Source organism: Pleurodeles waltl, chromosome 5 (genome assembly GCF_031143425.1).
Source record: "Pleurodeles waltl isolate 20211129_DDA chromosome 5, aPleWal1.hap1.20221129, whole genome shotgun sequence".
Lineage (NCBI taxonomy): Eukaryota > Metazoa > Chordata > Amphibia > Caudata > Salamandridae > Pleurodeles > Pleurodeles waltl.
The window spans coordinates 171,028,400-171,051,731 of NC_090444.1; the positions used below are offsets into that span (position 1 = coordinate 171,028,400).

General features: G+C 45.1%; 1 protein-coding gene across 1 annotated transcript in view; it reads right to left on the bottom strand.

The window, feature by feature from the left end:
• Window positions 1–431: 431 nt before the first annotated feature.
• The window catches only part of C5H1orf115 (chromosome 5 C1orf115 homolog), a 52,921-nt gene continuing 30,020 nt past the window's right edge, over window positions 432–23,332 (bottom strand). The window contains exon 2 of the mRNA XM_069233862.1: window positions 432–13,528. Within this exon, the coding sequence (XP_069089963.1) occupies window positions 13,409–13,528 (120 nt within the window). The 3' untranslated portion in view covers window positions 432–13,408. The remainder of the gene's footprint in view (window positions 13,529–23,332) is intronic.

Below are 23,332 nucleotides of genomic sequence, written 5' to 3' on the forward strand. Positions count from 1 at the left end.
AAGAATATTGGATTGCAGCTTAGTCCTTCTCAACATATTCTTCTGATATACTAAAGAAAAGCAATATAAGGGTATGGAATAACATGTTCAGATTTTTGCACCCTTGGGATCTTCTTGAGGATAAAGGGATGCATTATAAAAAAAAACACAGACCACGTATACAGCCTTTGTAGCTAGCTGAACAATTCGATCCCAGCTAGGAAAGGGACTTGTCAAAAAACCTGCCAGCTCATGGAAGGAGGCATGGAACTACAAAGAGGATATACCGGAACACGACAAGCCATGAAAATTACACAAATAACTACAAGCGAAGCTCATGTTTTACTGGAACTATACAAAGTTTCTTAACACTGAAAATGTTAATATGTGCAAAAATGTAAAATTTCCTTCCAAATGAATGGGTGTATTGAAATGAAAGCAGACATGCCATCTTTGCCACCAGATATCATTAGGATAGATTTTTATTCAGCCAATATACAGCAGTGCATTTGAAAAACAATCAAAAACCTGTGCAGAAAAGATACAAACAGTGCTTTCATTCATACAATGATATGGCATTAAGTGACACAATTTAATACTGTCTGCTGTATCTTTATTTCAGAATATTGTTGTCTGGAGCTTTTTATGTTGAGGCGCTTACTGAACTTACTTATATTACTAAAAAGCAAAACAATTTGCAGTGCCTTAGCAATTGAACTTCTGATACAAGAGTATTTTGACTGAATGATTTCACCAGCATCTGCTAATTCATTGTGAGACCCAAAAGGACCTGCTGCTCGTGGTATGGATAACAGTATTTGGTTATGATTTGGTAAGCCACATATATTAAAGTAAGAAACAGAAAAAAAAACTATCACTCTTGACATGGCATTCAAATACGTCTTTTGGTAAGAGACTCATATTATAGGATTTTTAATAAGTTCTTCATTTAACCGGATAGCCTTCTGCAAAGATACAAATATCCAGTAAGCAATTTAAAAATATGGGCTTGTTTTGTCCTAGCACCTATTGAACATGTCGACCAAGAACCCTATTTCGGTAAAGCAAATCAAGTACTGCAGACTTTTTTGTGTTTGGCACTCAAATATTTGTCTTTCTCTCACAGAGCATTCAAGTTCTCTGGAGTTCTGTGTACTGATTAATTTGTGCAGAGGTTTGTAATGGGGAAGAAGACCTCCAGCGGGCGACAGCGCACAATCCACTTCAAAATATTTTCTTGGCAGGGCCAGTCTTCCTCTCTTTCCAGACCCCACCCATGCCTGTGCATTCAATGTGCACTCTTAGTGCAGCACCTTATGTGACCCTCTGTAGTGCCCAAGCAAATATGGAGGCCGACAAGGAGTCAACTACCCAGGCCCATCATTGTCATTATAGCTCAATCATAGATAAACTACTTGAATTGCCATCAATCATGTCGACAATAGTAGTAAGCCTAAAACAGGAAGCCGAACATTGGAGAAATGGCAGGCTGCGGCCACAGGGACAACAAACCCCTGCAACAACAAACACTCCACAAAAGGGAGTCCCAAATATTGCAACACAGGCAGAAGTAAGCCTACAACAGACATAAGGATTAATAGTGGAAAGCCCAAAGAAAGTGCCCAACCTAAAAGAAGGTCCTTTTCGTCCAGTTCTGTCCAGGAAAAACAAGAAACGTCTAAGGAAAATGCTCATCAAATCATTTACGGGTCAGGAAAACAAAGCACATCAAACTGAAACTGAAGCGATAACCCATTGAGAGGGAATTTGAAATGAGAGTCAAGTAGCAAAGTGGAATTGACAAAGTCCTCACCTCCCGCTCAATTGACAGACACCAAAGTTCAGCCACTGCGGGCACAGAGTGGTAACAATCCTTAAGGGGCGCAGGAAGAGGAAGGAACTCTCTCAATAGGAAGTATGAACAAGGAGGGCCTTGGTAATACAGCGGCAACTGACGGGCCCAAAGAACTACAACCAAACTGCCCCAGATCAAACGTTCACCCGCAGCTGGCACCTCCTGATACAATCTACAGATCTCAACTTCTGGGATGATCCAGGGGGGAAACCAGGATCCACTACCTCTCACAGGGCACAACCCATATTAACCAGTATGACGGAGCCTGACGTTAACTGTGTCCAACTCAATAGATACGCGACCCCCATCCAGGACACCCGTCATGGGGGTCACCCTTGCGGAAACAAGGGAACAATTGAACAATCACACTGCAATGGGATTTTCATCCTGGGTGCCAAGACCACCAGGGTCCATCACAAAGACAGCTGCCTGCCTGATCACTACAAATCCCACTTATCAAGCACCCACCATGGTACAACAAAGGAAAAGTACAGATGCCGAAATCACATCAGCTCTACACTTCACAAAGGGCCACAATACAGCACCGTATCATCCGCTGTATTCAAAGGATTGGGGACTCATACCCTAATTTTTCATCCTACATATAAATCTCAGGGCCCCTGGGACATCCTAAACAGAGGCAACACCATGAGAATCTGCAGCGCTATCCCAGGGCTGGAACAATTAAACAATGAAGATCTCAAGTATGTAGCCTTTCTAGCACCAAGTAAGGGTGACAAACTAGTGCACGGAAGTCTGTTTTAGCAGCGCAGCAAAAATTGCAGCTGATATTATCAAAGTCAGATGTATTTGAACTCTGGGGTATAGAGTATAAAGAAGAAAACAAAGCAAAGTATCAGACATTCCTCATCCCTCAAGGAGCCATGGGAAAATGCAGCGTAACATGGACAGCAAACCCCTGGGCTGCCAATCAGAGTTCAATCTTACAGCAACCCAAGGGGCATCCTCCACCTTCATTACCGGGCCAAGAAATTTCATAAGGTCCATTGCACAGGAACATCCAGTGACAAGACTCGGCCAGGAAGTGGACCTGACAAAAGAGGGAACCAGTGGGAACAAATTCTCCCATTGATCCCGACACACCCCTGCACCCCAAGGTGGGAGCGGGATCCCAGCAATATCTAAAAATCTCAAACTTTAGAACACTGCCCAAATGTGCACTGGGCAATACAAAAGTAATATCTTGGAGCATAGCGGGGGGTTACCAAAATCGCTCATGACTCAACCTGAAATCCTTCTTGCGAAATTTTGATATCATCTGTCTACAAGAAACTTGGAGAGTGGCTGAAAATCCATTAGCAGGGTTTCAAGAATTCTTTAGCCCAGCTGCTAAAGGGCACCCAAAGGGAGGTCTTTCAACCTACATAGCCACATGTAAATCTTTAAAGGCAAGGAGAATTGACCAGCTTCCAGCCCACGTTAACCGTCATCACTGAAAACTGGCTATTGGAACGGGCATCAACATCGGTCATAATATTAAACACTTATATCAACCCCAATATGACTCACAAACAGCACCAGGGAAAATGAATTGCTATCTCTAAAAGCCTCATACGAGAACATCTCCTGGCTCATCAGATGCGACTTCAACCTAAACATGGCCAACCATGGGAAAAGAAGCACCAGAGAAGGAGCCTTGGATCAGTACCTGGGCATTCCGCAGCAAGTATCACGCTTCAGGGCCATGGACAAATGTGATCATCCTCTGGTGAGAACCTTAGAGGCATTTGGACTGAGGGCCTTGAACAGTTGTTTCCCCCAGCCTGCCCAATTAACCCAAAGCCCAAATCAAAGAAATTGGCAAGCACCCTAGATTACACATTCGCTTCTATGGCATTCTTCAAGTTCATTCATGTCTTTAGCATAGAAGTTAGATGCGGAAGTGATCATCATCTGCAAATTAAGGAAATCACGAACAAGAACCATTATATGACACAGGTGAACAATATAGTGCCATAGGATCCTAGAAGCCACCGACGCCGCATAAGATGGTCAAACTTGTGTATGGGGAAATATGAGGCATGGCAAATGGGCTCATTACCTAATTTAGGGGCCCATCTGGACACAATCAACAAATGGGAAGCAACTTTAACATCACTAAGGAACCAGCTAGCTCCCATACAAAGGCACAGGGTTGGTCCTCCACGGAACAAAAATCAATCCCTAAAGCAACAAAGGCAACTGCTCAACAAAGCAGCAACAGCCCGAAAGAAACATCACATGGACACCAGTCAACTTCGGGCCTTCCAAAGCAAAGAAGTCACACCATGCCCAGGAATGATTCGAAATCCTTGAGGCGTGCAAACAAAAGAACAGCCGCCCCCCTGTGGTCCATTGTCAATCAACTGGAGCACGGGGCTGCAGGGACCCTAAGCAACACCATGCCAGAGGTAAAGTGGATCGAGAATATCTCCAAACTATACGGCTGTCAGAAAGTGGCAGAACGCACCTCTAGCTCAAATAATGAGCCACATCACCTATCCTGCAAAGTACAAAAGATAAAAGGACACCTTAGACACTGTAGAACTAACAGGTCCCCCGTCTAAAGGGCCTCCCTGTAAGGGTCTTAAAGCACAATCCAGAATTTTTTTGGTCTATCCAGCTTAGCAACATTTTCACGGCCTGCACCAAGGAAAACAAAATCCCTGATTCCTGGAAAGGGGCAATTCTCCATCCAATCTACGAGAAAGGCCCCTATGGGAACCCAGACAGCTGTTGTTTGATTGCTCTGCTCGACACTGATGCAAAGATATTTGCGGGTTGCCCGTTAATGGATCTGAAAGACTGGACACCCAAACTGAATCTAATTTCTCTGAACATAACAGGCTTCCGTCCTTCATCAAGCACCTCTGACAACCTGGTAGCACTAGCAATGTTGGTGGAAAAATATACAAAAATATACAAAAAAGAAAATGGCCTTGTACACCTGCTTTGGGTACCTATCTAAAAGCGAATAAACTTTTATATTCTGACAAGCGGGCTATGGTAAATGTCTGCAGCAATGGAAGAGTATCTACCAAAATTCCGATAGAAGGAGGCATGAAACAAGGCTGCGTACTAGCCCCAATGTTATTCAATTTATATCTGGCAGATCTGTGCGCACATTTGAACTCTTCCAGTTCCCATCCAACAAAATTGGGCCACCAACTCCTAATAGCACTACTATACGCAGATGACATCGTCCTGCTGAACCTTTCAGGCACAGGGCTCCAAAAACTGATACATACCCTAGATCAGTACTGCAAGTCCAACATGCTGCTGTGAAACCTGGAGAAAACCAATGTAGTGATCTTCAGCAAGTGTGTAATCAAGAAAAAGCAGTGGCTCTGTGGAAACCAGCCAGTGGGCAGACGTATTAGCTACAAATATCTGGGGGTCTGGTTGCAGGAGCGGTGATCTCACCGCTTGCATCTAAACACCTTGAAAGCCCGAGTGGCATCACAACTTGCAGCTCTTCAAAATCCATCTATGAATCTGCAAAGTCCAACCTGGAGCCTGCTCCTCACGGTGATCAAGGCAAAGTTCCTGCCCTCCCTGGTGTACGGTTTGGAAACCTACCCTGGCAAGTTTAATGGTTTCTTGAATATTGCCCGGAGTAAAGTTTTCTGCTTTCTTTTCCGCCTGCCATACAGTTCTTCACCGGCACACGTCAGATTGGAATTCAAGCTACAAGACCAAGCCTTGGTACGGAACGGTGCTATCCTCAAATATGCCCCTCTACTAAGACAGGGGCCTCCAAACACACCAAAAGCACTTATCTGGGAGGAAACAGGCCTGGACACGCTGGATGACTCAAATTCATGGTCTGACAAAATCGTCTTGGCAATCAAGCATTTGCAGGCAGAAGAGCTGTGGCAAAAGACATTACTGCTAAAAAATAGGGAAATCAAAGTGCTATCGTGGAGTAAAAACAAAGACAAGTTCAGGTTAAGATCCCACTCATGGATGACCATCAACACTTTCAAGGTGCCAGCAGCACGGCCATACCTGGGAGAAATACTAAATAAATCTCTAAAAACAAAGGTGCTGCATGCCAGGTTTGTTCTACTCCCCTCTCTGGACGAAGTTCCAAAATGGCTCAAACCCTCACACAACGGGAAATGCAGGCTATGTGCAAACCATCAGGAAGACTTCTTAACCCTTCTATGCATATGCCCTGCACTGTTACCCTGGAGGAAACTGTACCTCAAAACCAGGTTTATCTTCAATAGCATTAGATCGTCCCGACAAACCATCCTATTTTGTCTCAACGGGCTGACACTACACCACATGGCATGCATGGCAAAATTCATTTTAGAAGCGGAACATCTTTTAAAGCAAGCGCTAATAACTGTGGAAGCTGATGGAGCTAATCAGCTCATGACTAAGCAACTTTGTTAGTGCTACTTTCATGCTCAGCCTGGATGCAGAACTTTAAGGACAGCATGGAAATGGAGGGGACAGTTTATGTTATTACCCCAGTGATCAACCACACAATTCTATCTAAGCAGGTCTCCATTACTTGGTATCAATGTTTTAACTCTATGTGAATTAGAAACCCAGAAGGTCGTTTCTGGCTTCCTATTTTAACTTGATAACGCTTTTATGTACACTACTGACTGCAATGATTTTTATTAATTATGCAATAGAGGTATTTGATTTGACGCTTTGCAGTGATGATGGGGCGAGCAGCAATGCGTGTAGACCGGAAGGCCCGCCTTTCACTTGCCTCATTAGCGGCTTGGATGGTTCCGCTAGGATGGCAGTGTCTCTACGGCGTCGGTTCTTGCATGTGCCTTGCTGGTGCTCTCCACAGGGCGGTGGTCCCTGGACACTGCCATCGAGTTAGGCCTCGCTTCTCCCCTGCCCCCCTCCTTTGTATATCTGTGGGCCTGCAGGCGCCGAGAGTGCACCTTTTACTGGTGTGTCCGATGAGAACAGTCAGCGATTGTGCTCCCGCCAGATGAGTGAGCCGCCGGCCGCAGGAGTGAATATGTGCACTGCAAACCACCTTCCCTAACCAAGTCCATTGCTTTAACGCATAGACCTTTCCATCAATAAATGCGCATATTTACTCTTCATCCGTTTAAGCGGACGTGTGCTTCAGGTGACCCCTTCAGAAAAGTGCCTCGCTAACAAAGTCAGCTGACCAGGCCATAAAAGGATGACATTAATGACAAGTAGAAATCAAACAGGAGAGTAAACAAAAGCAACATTTTACTTTGACACGTTGCATCTCTAGTGAGACTGCGCCCCGAGAAGCCCACATGTTGGTGGGAGGAATTTTTGGTCACTTTTGATTGGTGGTTTTAAAAAGTGTAGCATTTTTAGATAACAGAAAACTGCACACTACTTTATACTCATGTGTATATATATGAATTTACAACTTGCTACTGATGGCTAGTGCAGGAAGATCGTGCGTCCTACTCCCAGAGCAGAAGGGCACTTGCAGAGTTTCACTGAGAACACTCGTTAGCACTGCTGGGCTGCACATGTTAATTATTCGATGACCGATGCAGTTTAGGAGCACCCGCCGCCTCAGGACTCGATCCGAACCCTCTTATGGAGAGGAGGCAAACACGCCTGTGGATATTCGCCCTCTCCCATGCTCTGTGAACAAGCTTGCAGAGATGGAGCGCTTCCCTTCTTTTAGGCTGCACTAGATAATTTCCCCCTTGACCTTTGTGCGAGCGCGCTGACGTCACCTCGCCTGCTTCAGAAAATCCTTCAAGTTCCCTTGGTTTCCAAGAGAAACCCTCCAAGTGTCAGCGCCAATGAGCTTCGATAGAATGCAAAGTTGAAGGAAGCACTGTGTGCGAAAGGCCTGGGCTTCTCATGTGTCCAAGCCCTACTCCTGCCCCAAGGCGACTCCAAGTGACCACATTTGGGGACTACTCCCTTCAGCAGTGAAGGCGACAGATGAGAGGGAACACAACTGGAAGGGAGGGAGGTGAATGGAGAAGATATAAAATAGAGTAGGACAGAAGGGAAGGAGGCGAGCCAGTCAGATATACATGTGACTGTTTCAGTAAGGCTTCAAATTAGACTGTGGGTCTTTGAGTAAAGTACTCCTTGGGGGAGGCAATCATGTGACTGCTACTTTCTGGGTAAGGTGCAATTATGCCTGTCGTTCTTTCAGTAAGTCACTAAATTTGGCTTCCATTTTTTCAGTAAGGTATCCATTTGGCTATGGCTCTTTCAGTAAGGAATCCGTGTGATTAACTTTTTGGGTGGCGCACACTAGTGCTGGTGGCTCTTTCAGTAAAGCATCAATTTGGGCGTGGATCTTTGAATAAGAAATCCATGTGACTGTGGCTCTTTGACCTTGGGACATACGTGACTGTGACTTTCTGTGACTTGTGTCTTCAGCTCGTTCAACAAGGCATCGATTTCACTCTAGGTCCTTAAGTAGGGAATCCATGTGACTGTGGCTCTTTGGGTATAGAACCCATGTGACTGTCGCTGTTTGGGTAAGGAACCCATGCAACTGTGGATCTTTGGGTAATGAATCTGTGTTACTGTAACTCTTTGGGAAAGGAACTCGGGTTACTGTGGCTCTTTGGGTATGGAGCTCATGTGACTGTCGCTGTTTGGGTAAGGAACCCATGCAACTGTGGCTCTTTGGGTAAGCAACCCTTGTGACTGTGGCTCTTTGGGTAAGGAATACATGTGACTGTGGCTCTTTGGGTAAGGAACCCATGTGACTGTGGCTCTTTGGGCAAGGAACGCATGCAACTGTGGCTCTTTGGATAAGAACACATGCAGCTGTGGCTCTTTGGATAAGAACACATGCAACTGTGGCTCTTTGGGTAAGGTTCTTTGGGTAAGAAACCCATGTGACTGTGGCTCTTTGGGTAAGGAACACATGCAACTGTGGCTCTTTGGATAAGAACACATGCGACTGTGACTCTTTGGGTAAGGAACCCATGTGACTGTGGCTATTTGGCTCAGGCGCCCATGTGTTTTTCTGTGACTTGTGTCTGGCGCTTTCAGTAAGGCAACCATAAACCTTTGTGTAAGGAACTCATGTGACTGTGGTTCTTTGTGAAAGGCAAGTTTCTCTTGCTCTTTGACTGAGGCTCTTTTCCTTTGAACTCTGGTTTAAACACTCAGATCTGCTGTTGTTTGGTTAATGCATTTGTGTCTGTGACTCCTCTTTACACACTATCAAGTGGTGTTTGGGGCCACTGCTGTTATGCCTGAAAGACCTTAATAACCAAAGCAAACGGATTGTTAACATAAAGAATGCCTCACTCTTCACACTCTGATGCCATCAGCACATAAACAAGTTACATGGTTTATGTAAGAGACACAATGATAACATTCCATCAGTGTATCCATAACAAGTATGTCAATTTGAAAAGTCACAAAAAGTAGTTAGCACAAAATATGCTTTCTTAGGCTGAAATAAAACAATATTAAAAGCTCAGCATTAGGAGTATGTTACATTTTCGTATACATTATCTCAGTAAATAACAATATAATATTGGATTCTGAATGTTAGCAAATTTTAAAAGCTATGGTAGTATGGAGTTTATAATTGGTGGTGGTGTCGCAAATGGGCAAATGTCTTCACCATAACAAGGTGCAACCACATGCACTTTTTTTTTTTACTGTATCCAAACGTGCTTGCCAGCAGAATCTGGCTAAGGAAGTTCAACCGAACGGTCTAAACATCAAACTACTAGATGTTCAATCTATGACCACAGGCAAGAATTATTTTTAGGACAGTCTCCACATATTTCTACAAATGCAGTATAACCCCCATTAGTAGATGTAGGGAGGTGTTATATCATGTCTTGACACTTAGTCAAGATTACTAAGGTTAACATAACTGTCCCCTCTCTCGCCTGGTAATAGATGAAGGTGTGTACGGAAGACCTCGGCTGGTGGGAGATCCTTTGCCTACCTTGCGGCAAAGAGCTGGAACACCTGCCCCTGCACCTCAGGCAGTCACCATCGCAACCCCAATTCAGGAAGGACCTTAAAACCTGGCTCTTCGACTGAAGCTCAGAGGACAAACCCCCCTTAGCGCATTGAGACCCTTATGGGTGAGCAGTTGTGCTTTATAAACCCTGATTTGATTTGAGGTGTAGGGCCCTCAGATAGCGAGAGTATAACACAGGGCTAACAAGCCCTCTCCACCTCTTTGCTGTGCCCTCATCTCCAGAGCCCATCGACAGGCCAGGACAGAAGAGTTATCAGAGCAGGGGTGATCCAATGAGCAGCTGCCATGATTACGCCATCTACTGGTCCATACCTGGCCACCCATCATGCACTGTAAGCCGCGTGCTACCCAGACCTGCAAACTCACAAGGTGCCACCTTTACCACCTTTGCGCAACAATGGTTCCCCCAAAGTGTGTTGTACGGCAACAGTGAGCCTCACATTTCTGGAAGTATGCGGATTGGAATAAATCGGTTCGTAACAGCCCATCAAGCATCGTCGAGATTCCAAGTGTCTAATCAGAAATTGCAGTTTCGCACCACCATTTACCCCAATCAGCGGATGCAAAAATTGTATAGGCTGGCTAGTGGCAATAGTACATGTTGCACGAGTCACTAAAGGTAAAGTGTACATATGTGACAGTCCATGCAAATCGAGGTGCAAATGTTAACAGATATCACCGTATTACGCAGTGTGTGTGTGTGTGTGTGTAACACGTCCAGTTTGTGACTTGCAAGAGCGTCTCTCCATGCTGTGATGTTTAGATTTCCACACCACAGCAGTCAACACTTGAATCCCCAGCAACTGGGCTCTCTTTGGAGCTCAGGCCCCGCTGACAGCCCTGGGGGTGCAGGAGGGAGTCGGTGCAGCATGGCAGAAGATTCTCCGGTGCAAAAACACAAGACGTGGGGAGGCGGGTGCTTCCGGCCCACACAGCGAGGCCCTATTTGTGTTTTCTTTTATATAAGGCCACTTAATTAGATAGTACTCCAGAGCTCGACGTTGGGGTATACTACATACACATTTGTTGCAAACACACGAGACAACTCTTGCTGCCTGTCTGCCCATCTCGCGGGCTTGGTGCAAGGCTGGCAACGTGACCTCTACGCATCCTTGGGCTGACCTCGTGATCTGGTCTCGTGATGCTGGTCAGATCTGCTGATGCCCAAGCCCACTGCCCTTGTCTTCAGCAGGGTTCTTTCACTCTCCCCTCCCGCCACTTCACCGCGGCTGAGGCGGACTAGAAGCATAAACTTAACTGCCCAAGTGACATAGGTGGTCATTCTGACCCTGGCGGTCTTTGACCGCCAGGGCGGAGGACCGCGGGAGCACCGCCGACAGGCCGGCGGTGCTCCAATGGGGATTCCGACCGCGGCGGTAAAGCCGCGGTCGGACCGGCACCACTGGCGGGGTCCCGCCAGTGTACCGCCGCCCCATTGAATCCTCCGCGGCGGCGCAGCTTGCTGCACCGCCGCGGGGATTCCGACCCCCCCTACCGCCATCCAGATCCCGGCGGTCGGACCGCCGAGATCCGGATGGCGGTAGGGGGGGTCGCGGGGCCCCTGGGGGCCCCTGCAGTGCCCATGCCACTGGCATGGGCATTGCAGGGGCCCCCGTAAAAGGGCCCCTACATGTATTTCACTGTCTGCTGCGCAGACAGTGAAATACGCGAAGGGTGCAACTGCACCCGTCGCACAGCTTCCACTCCGCCGGCTCGATTCCGAGGCGGCTTCATCGTGGAAGCCTCTTTCCCGCTGGGCTGGCTGGCGGTCTGAAGGCGACCGCCCGCCAGCCCAGCGGGAAAGTCAGAATTACCGCCGCGGTCTTTCGACCGCGGAACGGTAACCTGACGGCGGGACTTTGGCGGGCGGCCTCCGCCGCCCGCCAAGGTCAGAATGAGGGCCATAGTATCTCCTGGGAGTACAACGCCATGCCGAAAGAACGACTTCAGAAGCTGCAAAGAAAACTCAAATTCATTCTACAGTCAGTAAGACGCCTTTAAACAGCAAACAATATTCAGTCAGAGTAAGAAAGGGCAAGCTAACAGTCTAAACTGGCGCTTCCCCTGGTCTGAAGAACACCGGAAGTATTCAGTCAGCATTACACTTTGTAATAAGAGTTTGTAGGTAAAGACCATTTGAGGTTCCTGTGATGGCGACGTGGAGAGAAGAAGCACTGTAGCTAGCTGGGGATCACACAGGGAGTCGTGGAGGTGCCTGTACATGCGCTGGGACAGTGGTCCGGTCCCAGCCGTCGTAGTTGTGATGGGCAGGGACCCTCTGGGCTCAGAGCTTTTAAACAGCGCTCATAAAGGAGCCAGGCTCAGAAAAGGGTTGCTTGAGATGGCCGCTTCATTTCTGTGAATTCCACCATCCTAAACACGAGGGGTGGAGCGTTCGAGAAAGGCTCCCAGCGCCCCTTGCACATTCCTGGAGCCCGTATCACAGAGGGCTGGGTCACGGGCACAGGCCAAAGAAGATTTCGTTTGTGCATTCCTGAGACTGCTTTTTTTTTTTTTTTTAAACATGTTCACTTCTACCTTTTCCAGTATTCACCTTTATCCAAACCTTAGTCTTTCTGTAGAATCCTGACCCTTCAATAACCACCCCCTACAACACCCACCCTTGCAGGTGCTTCACACTTACGTCTCACCCTCTCCAACTTACGTTTAACCTTCCCTTGCTGCTTTACAGTCCCATTTCTTAACAGTACATTTTCTTTACAAAGGACCCCTCAAAAATACTGTAGTTGATAGAGTTGAAACTGAAAAGGCTGACTGTGTTATCGAAATATTCCCCACTAGGCACTTGATTTAGGATCTTGCAAGGTCAGTAGTGTGTCCAGAGGCGGTTGCTTTCCCACACCGTAATACTCTAGCAGGATACAACCCGTCAAAATCCCGAGGTCATACCTAAATGTCTAAGCAAAAAAAAAACAAAAAAAAAAAACATCCAGTTGAATCCAACGATGGTTCCTCATGCCAGGAGCTTGGGTTGTACGTCATTTAACAACTAGTACACGTATGTCACTGCCACCTGGTATGAATTTGTTGCACCCTCCCTTGTAGTTGTATTGATAAGTGAGCTACATTAGTGGATCAATATTTTCTGTCAGGATATCGGCAAGCTAGTAATTATTCCCCATACTCAGTAGTAACCTCAGATAGTCCTATGGCCTTCTCCAATTGTAGACAGTTATACATGTATCTGGTCCTGACTTATAATGGCTGTGGAAATGTTCTGGGTAAAGTACCATCCCTAACCAATAGGTCCTTGCCTCCAATTACGTAAAAAATACCATACACAACAAATGGCTCCTTGCATCACAGCACGTAAAATATCATCTCTAACCAATGGTTCCTTGCATCCGATTACGTAAAATACCATCCACAACCAATGGTTCCTCACATCAGGGTGTGTAAATTACTATCCATAACCAATGGTTCGTCACATCAGAGTACGTAAACTATCATTCTTAATCAATGGTTCCTTGCAGGAAGACCTGCTTTCGCATTACAGAACGGTGGTGAAGATTTGCCATGATTGGGTTGTTTTTTTTAAATCTGTAGGACCACCTAACACATATCTTCTTGAAATGTTGATGACCACCCTATGGCATCAGTGTCCTTCAGCGGGTTGATGACACCACTACCGTAGGCACGCCCCACGGGACGGTGTAGGCATTTGCTATCCCCTGGAATCCAATCAGCAAAAAACGGCATCCAGCCTGCAGAGCCTTCCCAACATTCTGCGAATAAAATAAAAAAAAAAAAAAACACATTATGTACTTTGATGAAATATATTTTTAAGCATGTCTTTAAAAGGACTATTCACAATAAAAGCAATGAGCCACTTTGCCTTCCATCCCTGAATTTCAAGGCACAGACAATTCCTTTATTAAATACGTTTGTTAATGTTTGCACTGCATAGTTAAAAAGCTAATTTTCATTCATAACAATTGATTTTTATATAGTGCTTCAAATGCATTTTTACCCATTTCTAACGGTGTAAATGACAGATGTTATCAGTACCCAATTTAATGGAACATGATTTACAAACTTCAGGAGGAAGAAAGTTAGAGTTGGTTTTGCTAGTATTCAGACACCTGAACCGCGTAGCACAGCACATTTAGAAGAGCTAAACGGTGAACACCACACAAAGGGAACCGTTTTATTTGTGGTTCTTTTCTTTTGCCACTCTGTGATACTACACAGCCAGAAAGGTCTCTAAACTCAACAAACTTTTGGGTCACAACGTCATTGTTTTTAGGTCGAGCGCGCAATCGCTTTTCGACCTGTTATCTATCTGTGGGCTTTTAATCACGTCCACCTCACGCCCATCACTTTAATTTGTTCGCGGGCTTACCTTTAAAAAATCCCTTGATGTAATTTGTAAATGCTTTACGTTTGTCCCACCTTGAGGCAGTTGTTGTTGCCGCCTTGCAGACTGACCCTTTTACATGGATTATCGCAAGATCAGCCATACACCTTAGTGTGGGTGAACTACTTTTTTTCGTTTGTGTCTCTCCTTCATGCTCGAGCTCATGGCAGCCATGGTGCTTTCAATTGGTTCGCACTGCCATTTTTGTTGCTCATTACTCTTGTCTCCACTCCCTCATAATCTATTTCCCATTTTCTGGTTCTCCAGAGCCACAAGATTATAAGAATGGCAATAGCGCTATGCAAATATCATCACTCCACTGCATACCAAAAACAAAAGTTAAAAAAAAATAATAATTCCATTTTTAACACCAAGAGCTCCAACTTTCATAAATGTGAGACTGACTGCATTGCAAATGCTTGTTTAAGTTTGTATTCATTCTTGAAAAGTTTTATTTCTTTTAGCATGTAGAATTCTGCTCGTAAAATGCTGCAATTATTTGTATCAATCAAATTTATGATATCCTATTCTAAATATGTTTTTTGTTCACCTTGTTTCATTATATTATTTCTTTATTTCCTCCTTGTGCTCAATACTATTTTTAGACATTTCCTGTTTGTATCTAATAGACATTACCAGGTCGATTTTGTGAATATTGGCATTTATTTGTTCTTTGGGCCTGATAAAGTGACATTAGTAGTTGCAAAACATGTTGCCCCATCGTCATCTATGACAAACTTTATTTGTTGCAAAAATATTCTTAATAAAGTATTCAAGGCAAATGAGAAACAGCAGAAGTTTCCAGTATGGAAACTACAGAACGGAAAAGACTTCAAACTCTTTTTGTTTGTATTTCATAGAAAGGATGCTGCCGCCGGGAAGGCACAACCATATTTCTTGAAGTTAGAACCATCTGATACATACAGCCTCATCTACCTTAATTGGGTGTTCAGCTTTAGAAAGTTGGTCTTCAGCCAGTGGGTGAATTTAGTCATGCAGACATTGAACTTGATCCGGGTACTGCCCGTGAGGAAGAGAATAATCTGCATGTCATTGGCATTGGAGAGGACATTGGTGTTGTGAGAGTAGATGCTGCCTAGAGAGATCATATAGGAGTTGAAGAGGGACAGTCTCAGGAAGGATCTTTGCGGAACTTCACACTTGAGGTCACTGGCATCCAAGATGCACAGTTCAAGGCTGACTGACAGAGTCCTTCCAATCAGGAAAGAGCAGGTCCATTTGAGTGCATGTCCTTGGATTCCAATGTCATGTAGGCATTGGATGAGGATGGGGAGAGAGACAGTGTCAAATGCTGTGGAGAAGGTGATGAAGGCCACCCTGTCTCCTTTCTCCAGAGTCATGCACATGTCATCCATGGTGGCAATGAGGGTGGTTTCCAGGCTGTGGTTGTGTCTGAAATGAGACTGCGTGCTGATGAGGAGTTAGTGGTCACTGAAGTACTCAGTGAGGTGTCTGTAGATAATTTTCTCTCTAATTCCTTGGCCAGGAATGGTAACAGTAAGATCGGTCTGTAGTTGGCAAGTGTGAAAGGTAGTGGAGAGTTTCTTCAGCAATGGGAGAGCAGTTGCGTGTTTCCAAGTATCTGGGAAGGCCCCGAAAGAGATGGAGGCATTCAGAATGGGTGTGAACGTAACACTAATGGGTTGCAGTCCTCTAGAGTAGACGTGGTGGGGCAAGGGGTCTGATGGGATCCCTTAGTGGATGCACTTCATGATGGCAGCAGTTTTTTCTGGGTTGGCGATGGGCCATGTGGTTAGCATTAGTTCTCTGGATAAATTTGGGAAGTGTTTGGCGAGGTCTGTCGAGTCTGGTTGCGGGTTGAAGTTGCTATAAATAGCAGTGATTTTGTTGCTGGGGAATTCATAGAGATTGTTGCAGAGGTCCTGCGTGGGTGTGGTTGAGACGGAGGCAGCCAATGGTGAGGTGAAATCTTTCACAATGGCAAAGATTTCTTGCTGCTGTTGGTGCTGGCTTTGATGCATTCTGCCAGAGTGGCTCATTTTGTGGTCCGTATTCTTTAGTGGTAGCATCACAGGCCAGATTTGAAGATGCTCCTGTCTGTATTGTCCTGGCTCATTCTCCATTTGCACTCCAGTTGTAAGCAGTGGGATTTTCAGTCTTAGTTGCTTCTTGTACCAAGGGTCCTTGTGTCTAGATCTTGTTGTGTTACTGTGTTTGAGGGCAGGCAGGGAGACAGTGGAGGAGGTGATACAATTATTGAAATTCTTTATAGCTTTGGGGAGAATGTTGCTGTGTTAAGGTCAGTGGGTGCTGAGAATGGTGTTCAAGTCCTTCCAGTTTCTCAGTGAGGTCTGGGGTTGTGTATTTACCAGAACTGGGATGCTGAACTTGATGAGGATGTGGTAAGTCCAGAAGAGTTGTTTGGGCTTAACTGTGATGTTGTCAAAGGTGGTGGAAATAGGGTCCAGGAGGTGTCTGTTGACGTGGGTAGGTCCCTTTACTCAAATAAGACCCAGGCATCCAAGGTCTTCGATGACTGCTTTTGAGCTGGGGTCAGAGTGATCTTCCAGATGGAAGTTCAGGTCCCAGACTAGAATGTAATTTCTAGCATTGAGGGCAAGTGGTGCAACAAAGTCCATGATAGGGTCTGTGAAGTTGGTGCACGGTCTCAGTGATCTGTAGATAAAAAGTGCCACTTAAGGTGAAGTTGGCTTTGACATGGAGCTTGAACGCCAGGTGTTCCATGTTGGAGGATGACTTGTCCTTGGAGGCGGTGAAGCTGATGGTGTTCTTGTGGATGATGGTGATTCTGCATCCAGGCTTGTGAAGTCTGTCTGTCCTGGTGATATAGTAGTCAGGAGGAGGTGGCTGTGGTGGTGTCAGGTGCTGATGCAGGGTTTAGCTAAGTTTCAATGAGGAAAAGTAGGTCCAACGCGTTGTTGTGCAGCACTCCCCAGATCTCTGTGGCATGTTAAGTGAATGAGCGGATTTTGAGGGGCCTGCATGCAGGGGGAGGAGTGTTGTGTGAGTGGTTGCAGGACTGTGTGAGTGTTAGTAGAGTGTTGGGCGCTGTCAGTGCAGGTGTTGGGTGTGGGTAGGTGCATGAAAAATTGCAAGAAGAGCAGGAGAACACTTCCTCGGTATTGTGTGGAGTAGCCAGGCAGCAGTATGTGGAGTGGCGGCCGGGGTGAAGGGTACAGAGGATTGCAGTGTCGGCGGTAGGACCAGTGCTCTATGCAGGTTTAAATTTAACCCTGCACCGGTTGGAACAACGCATTTGCTGTATCGGTGTGCACTATCCTGGGCTGTGTCACCACCCCACTTAAGGGTGTAGTGACGTAAAAGTTGATTGTGCCTTCGCTGTAACACAGCCCTGCACATGCAACAATCAAACAGCAACTAATATGCAAATGGACCATCTCTGGTTTATGTATCCCCTTTAATTCTCCTTTCCCAGCATAATGTTTAGCTAACTATCCATGAAGCAGTTCATAGTACTGGGATTTTTAAAAGTATCAACACAGTGTCAAATTATTTTTTTTAGCTATAAGGTTTTTTTTTTTTCCACTTGTCGGAAATGTGGAGGAGGTCGTGGCCTCACACCATTCCCATTAGGCACAGATCAGAGTTCAAAGAAACATATCTATCTCAAAAGGGACTGGTTAGGATGACTCTGCAGCCATTGTCAAAATAAATAGGAACCATCTTCTTAAGAAATAGTAATGCTTTCACAGGCTCAGTAACATCGATTTGTAATCCTCTCATTTCCATTTCTGTACCCAACCTCCCTCATCTAACCACGCCTACAAGTAGACTTATGTATCACTTCATACTGCCCACCTCTAAATAAGCTTCTAAAGGAGGCAGTGGGTAGGTAATGAGCTGCTAAACCGAGTTCGATACCTATCAGAACTACACTGCAGAGGGATTTTGGTAATGGGATCGTGTTAGTGGTTTTGGGATGTATTGGTGTTTAGTGAATTGTTTTTGTACTTATTTTTACTCTTCGACTACCAACAGCTTTAGCTGTGTGTTCGTTAAACTTATTGTTTGTAATATTCATACGGTGGGCTTTGGGTCAGCCCCTTGTGCATGATAGGATGACCTTCTTGTCGATCTCACTTCCCTGCTTCTCACTCAAAGGCTTTTCTCCCTAGTCTTTTGTTTGTCCGGCCCAGGAACATTTTGATGTCACATTGCTCTGATAGAATGAGTTGTATTCCTCCACTGCTTACTTGAGGGAACTCTTTTTATATTCTATTTTCAGCTTTCTGTGGGAGTGCGTGTGTTTTTGCTCTCTACCCTTGTCCTATTTTCCCCAACACACTCCCTTTCTCCTCAAGTAGGTATGTTGCGTTCCCCTCCCCTCAGAGTATTGTGTTTTTTTATTGGTTTTTTTTAAACATTCATTTCCTCAGATGCTCCTTCTGCTCTTGACGCACAATGATATTTTCATTCCCTCACCTCCCCTGGCTCTACCTTTGCCCCCCCACCCATTCTACTTCTGCTACCCACCGTTCCTCATCATATCCGTTTCTTTAATCATTATTTATGGCACTAGGGCTGCTCCTTTCTTAAATTATTTGCTTTCCACATATTTAAGTCTATTTTTTAATTTACCATTCCAAGATGGGCATTTACCATCTTGGAAAGAGATATTAATAAAAACACAAATATACAAAAACACGACAGCCACGTCACAAGGCTTGTGTCACAATTGTGACATGTGGGTGCACATGCCTCATGTGGGTGCTACCTTTAGTAGGTAATGCAAACCAAGACTGCCAGACATACGTGTGCATGTTTTTTCATGCATCCAATGGCATACTAGTGCAAACAAGCACTGGCAAGGTCAACAGTTCGGATATTCAAACCTGAGACCTATTAGCTTTGCTAGTGCTTGTTGTTTTATAGTTTTCTTTGTGTTTTTGTGGTTTTTCTGGAACCAACATGAATTATTTTGTACTGAATGTTCCCTTTGGCACCAGAGGCAGGATGGCTTACAGACCTAAAGTGAAACAGGGGAATTTCCTGAGAGGCATTATTCTCAGGCAGGCCAGCAGAGCTGTGGGAGTCAATCACACAGAGAGCAAGCAAAACAAATTACTCTATAGAGTATTGTTCTTCTCCTTTAAAAAAAGCAAACAAAACCTAAAAAGTAGGAACTGAGCAGTGTTTTACAGCAGCTTTGAGATTAGCTTGTAACAAAGTTCTGGGTGCACAATGGGTGACTTTTATCAGTGAAGTGCAACCTACCAACTTGAATTGCTACTACCCTGTACAGTGCTTAATCTTAAAATAAAAATAGTAACAATAAGTTCAGGTGCCTAAAGCATTTCCTAGGAGCCTTGCCACCACCACTACCAAATGCTGCAGTTGCTGAACATCAGGGATGCCTACTCTTGATCCTACTTAGTGCCTTTGTTCCATCACTCTGCTATCCCTGCCTTTACATCTCAATGGTGCAGGTTCTTTTCATACCTGCTTCTGCCCTGTGTCGCAGCTTTCCTTCGTCTTTCTCCTTTCTGCTGTTCTCCTGCGTGCTATGGGGCAAAGGCAGATGATGAGAAGTAGGTCCTAGTTCCCAAAAATGAGTGCCGGTGCCGAACCCCTGCAGCCACCGGCACAAATTAAGTACTGCTGTCCCCACAAGCATGGACTTCACAATAAAAGAAGCAGGAGTCTGTCTAAGACAGCATTTTCAACCTTTGTAACAACGCGCTAGTTTCAGCCACTTTAGACCTCAGTCTGGGCTTGCAGGCAATTTTCCTACAACTGATTTGGTTTTTTCAAAACACGTTTGTAATGTAGCCAAAGCACTATTGAGTCTTCTTTTTAAAAACCTCCAGCTGAGGTGTCCGCCCTTTGCTAAACCATGTTGAAAGTCCCATGCCAAGAAAAGTCTAAACAAAAGACGATCGCAGGGCTGCAGTGCCCCTTCGTCTGATGGAGACCCTCCAGAGAGCATGTCACGGCTTGGAAAGAGGTTCATTCTAGTGGTTCTTGCATGAGGCACCATGAAGGTAGCACCAGAGATAGCACATGCGACCTGCTTGACCCTAGTGCTAGGGCACATGCAAGGGCACCCGCTATTGTTTATGACAAGGGCTTTTTTTGCGCCGGTGGGGGAACAAGTTAGATTGACACAGAAGTTCGGCCCAGGAGGGGATGTAGGAGTAACCAAGGTCCAGTTGCCCTCCATAAAAGTTTCAATCAAATGTTTATCCTTGTGGCCAACATTAAAGTGTTCATCCAGAAAAGAGAAAAAGACTTCTTCTCTTTACTCAATTCTGCATCACTAACAACAAGGATTCCAGCATGTTTCTTTGTCTGATGATAGCTTTTGAGATATATTGCAACAACATTCACTGGATGGCCCATAGTTTCCCACACCAAAATAAAAACAGTGATTCGTTTTCAATTCTTAACATTCTTTTGTGAGGCACTGCTGTTAGCATTTTGTAGTTTTCACCCGTCAATGCACTTCGCGTCCGTGCCGAACCACCTCTACGATGATCACTTCTTAATTGTCCACTCCCAATAGGCCATGCTCGTGTGTACAAAACAAGATGCTCAAAGCTGAAGCAGATGCAGCTATGTAATCAAGAAATTCCCCTATAAACAGCGTGGCTAAGGCATACTCAGCTAATCATTAACAATGGTAAAGCACCTACATTTCTTGACTAGTTCTGTTGCACAAATAAACACAAAAGTCAGAGATGGTCATGGATAGGTGACCATGAAACAGTTTTCTGAATGTGAATAATGTGGTATGCTTTGTAAGCTGCCAACTTTGGAACCAGGGACCTAAGCTGGAATCTGAGCCTTGGCATCAGACTGAAATCATATGATTCTGGGAAAATGTCTTAATTCCCCATTCCTAAAAATGTAAATATGCGAAATGCAATGTAATTGTCTAATTCAAAGATGTAAACCCCTGCTTGATGTACACAATCAAGTATTGTCTTTCAACACCACCCATAATGTACAGCACTCAGTTCTCAAGCTAGGTTCACGCTATTTAGTTGGAGCCTAGGCAGCGCGAATGCGCGGTCTTGGGAGACATAATGCATATCTCTCTCTGCGGGCTTTGTGCACACTCATTGTTTCTCATTGGTTCCTTGTAGTGCCCCTTTCTATGGTCCCTTTGTTGTCTGTCCCGCATTTTGGTGCTTGGTTCCTTTCCATGGAGACTGCCCCGTTACATGTAGTCTTATTCGTTCGTTTATTTATCGTTTGTTTGCCACACTATTTTTTTTATTTTTTTACTTTCAGCATGGTCATCATTGCGGTCGCACCTCCCGCTCCATTGCTCGTTGTTCCAATAGTGTTTTGCCAGGTTTCCGTGGAGCGCATGAGGCACTGTACCCCTTCTCACTCCCCCTTGTTTAATATGTGAACAGCTCTTCACATGTGTAGTCATTTTGGAGTGGCACGTGCAGCCTTTATCTTGTGTTTTTTTGTTTCCTCCCTAAGGCTCTGAGGCTGCTCATTGGAGGAGGGGGCAGGGTAGAGCCATGGCCGCTCTGCGGGCTTGTTTTTCACCTACCACACTAACAGTAAAACGTAAACAAATGGCTGTATTTATTTCTAGCGTTTATCTGCATGTCGTCAAAGCTTTGAGGAAAGCAGTCGTTGCCCAGTGTCTGGTTGAAGCCCTTCCCCAGGGGGCCCAATGTAATGTGATGCAGCTTGGTAATACTCGTAGTATATTTTACATCACGTGACGCTGGTAATCTGGTAAATTATTTCCAGGTACAGCAGTCCTCTGTGTGCTCCCATTCATTTCCTGAGCACTGCATAGTGCAGCTGAGGGAGCAGCAAGCTGTGTGTGATTTTTTTTTTAACATTTGTTTTCTCAACAACAAATGGCATGGCGGCAAATTCCACCACTGTCAGGGATGGCGGATACCGCTGCTGGCAGCATGAGTTTTAATTCCGGATACAGGCTGGCTGTGCCCAGGACAGGTGTTAGTCCGAAGGAGTGTATGATTTGGATAAACGGCCTTTCCGTGTTCCTCTGCAGCTGGAAATACATTCTTGTGGCCAAAGTGACCGTGGTGATTGGGTGTGTGATTTTGTGTTTTGTGAGGTGGTTTTTATTAAATGAATAATGATGTTCTTAAAAGAAGGGGCCGCCATGCCAAGCTACGAAACTAAATCACACAGGAAAATGCAATGTGCAGTCATTTGTGTACAGAATTAGCTGGTAGCTCTGCCGTAACACAATCTGGCAGGTTGCTTCCTCTCAGTTACTTACATGCAACCACTGGTTCCCGCTGCCATGGAACCAAACAGAGAGCAGTCCTGTAATGTCTGATCTGAATAGTACCTTTTCTTACAGTACCTGTACACATTAATATTAGCACATTAGAACAAGTGTTTTTTTTACCCAAATCATATCTTTGAAAGATTGCAACGTGGCATCATTGCTTGAGGAGTGTGGACCCTTGGATACGTTCTGACCCACAAACTCATGTGGATGTTATTTCACACTTCACAACTTTATTTGCATCGCTCTGCTTCCAGCTTCCGACCTCCTCACGAGTTGGGTCAGACTGCATGACCTAGGGTGTGGTAATTATATAGCTCTTCAATCCCTGGCGGCACAGCACCCAGGATAATGTGCTGCATGGCTAAACTCTTATAAAGTCCCAAAGGTGAGACCTGTTGGCTTTGCCAATGCTTGTTAAACAATGCTCGCTTTAGGGCAGTGCAACCAGTGCCATCGCATCAGGAGCAATGTGGGCACCCTCTGCATAGCAGGCAAAGCAGAGATAAGAGTAGCCTGCAGAAATCTGTGTGTGTGGCATTTTTCAGGAGATATTCCAATGGCAAGATAATTCTGGTGGTTAATACACTCAAGTGAAAGATCTGAAATGTGTCTAGTCACAGTTGTGACACACACTATAGTAGCATAGAGGGTATATGTTCCTGCTGCAAAGCACAGTCTATGACAGGCAGATCACAAACTAGCATTTCATGTTAATAGCTCAGCGGGTTACTGCTTTTGTCACAGAGATCCTTTTGTAATTTGGACTTCATATGTAACACTCCTAATAAAGCTAATTTGGCTATGCACTGGCATCAAAGAGCTGCATGGAAATAGAAAAGCATAGGCCTATAACTTTATTTTTCCCCCTCAATCTTACGTTATTCTAAGGTTGCCAAAAAGGGTTCCTTCCGGTAC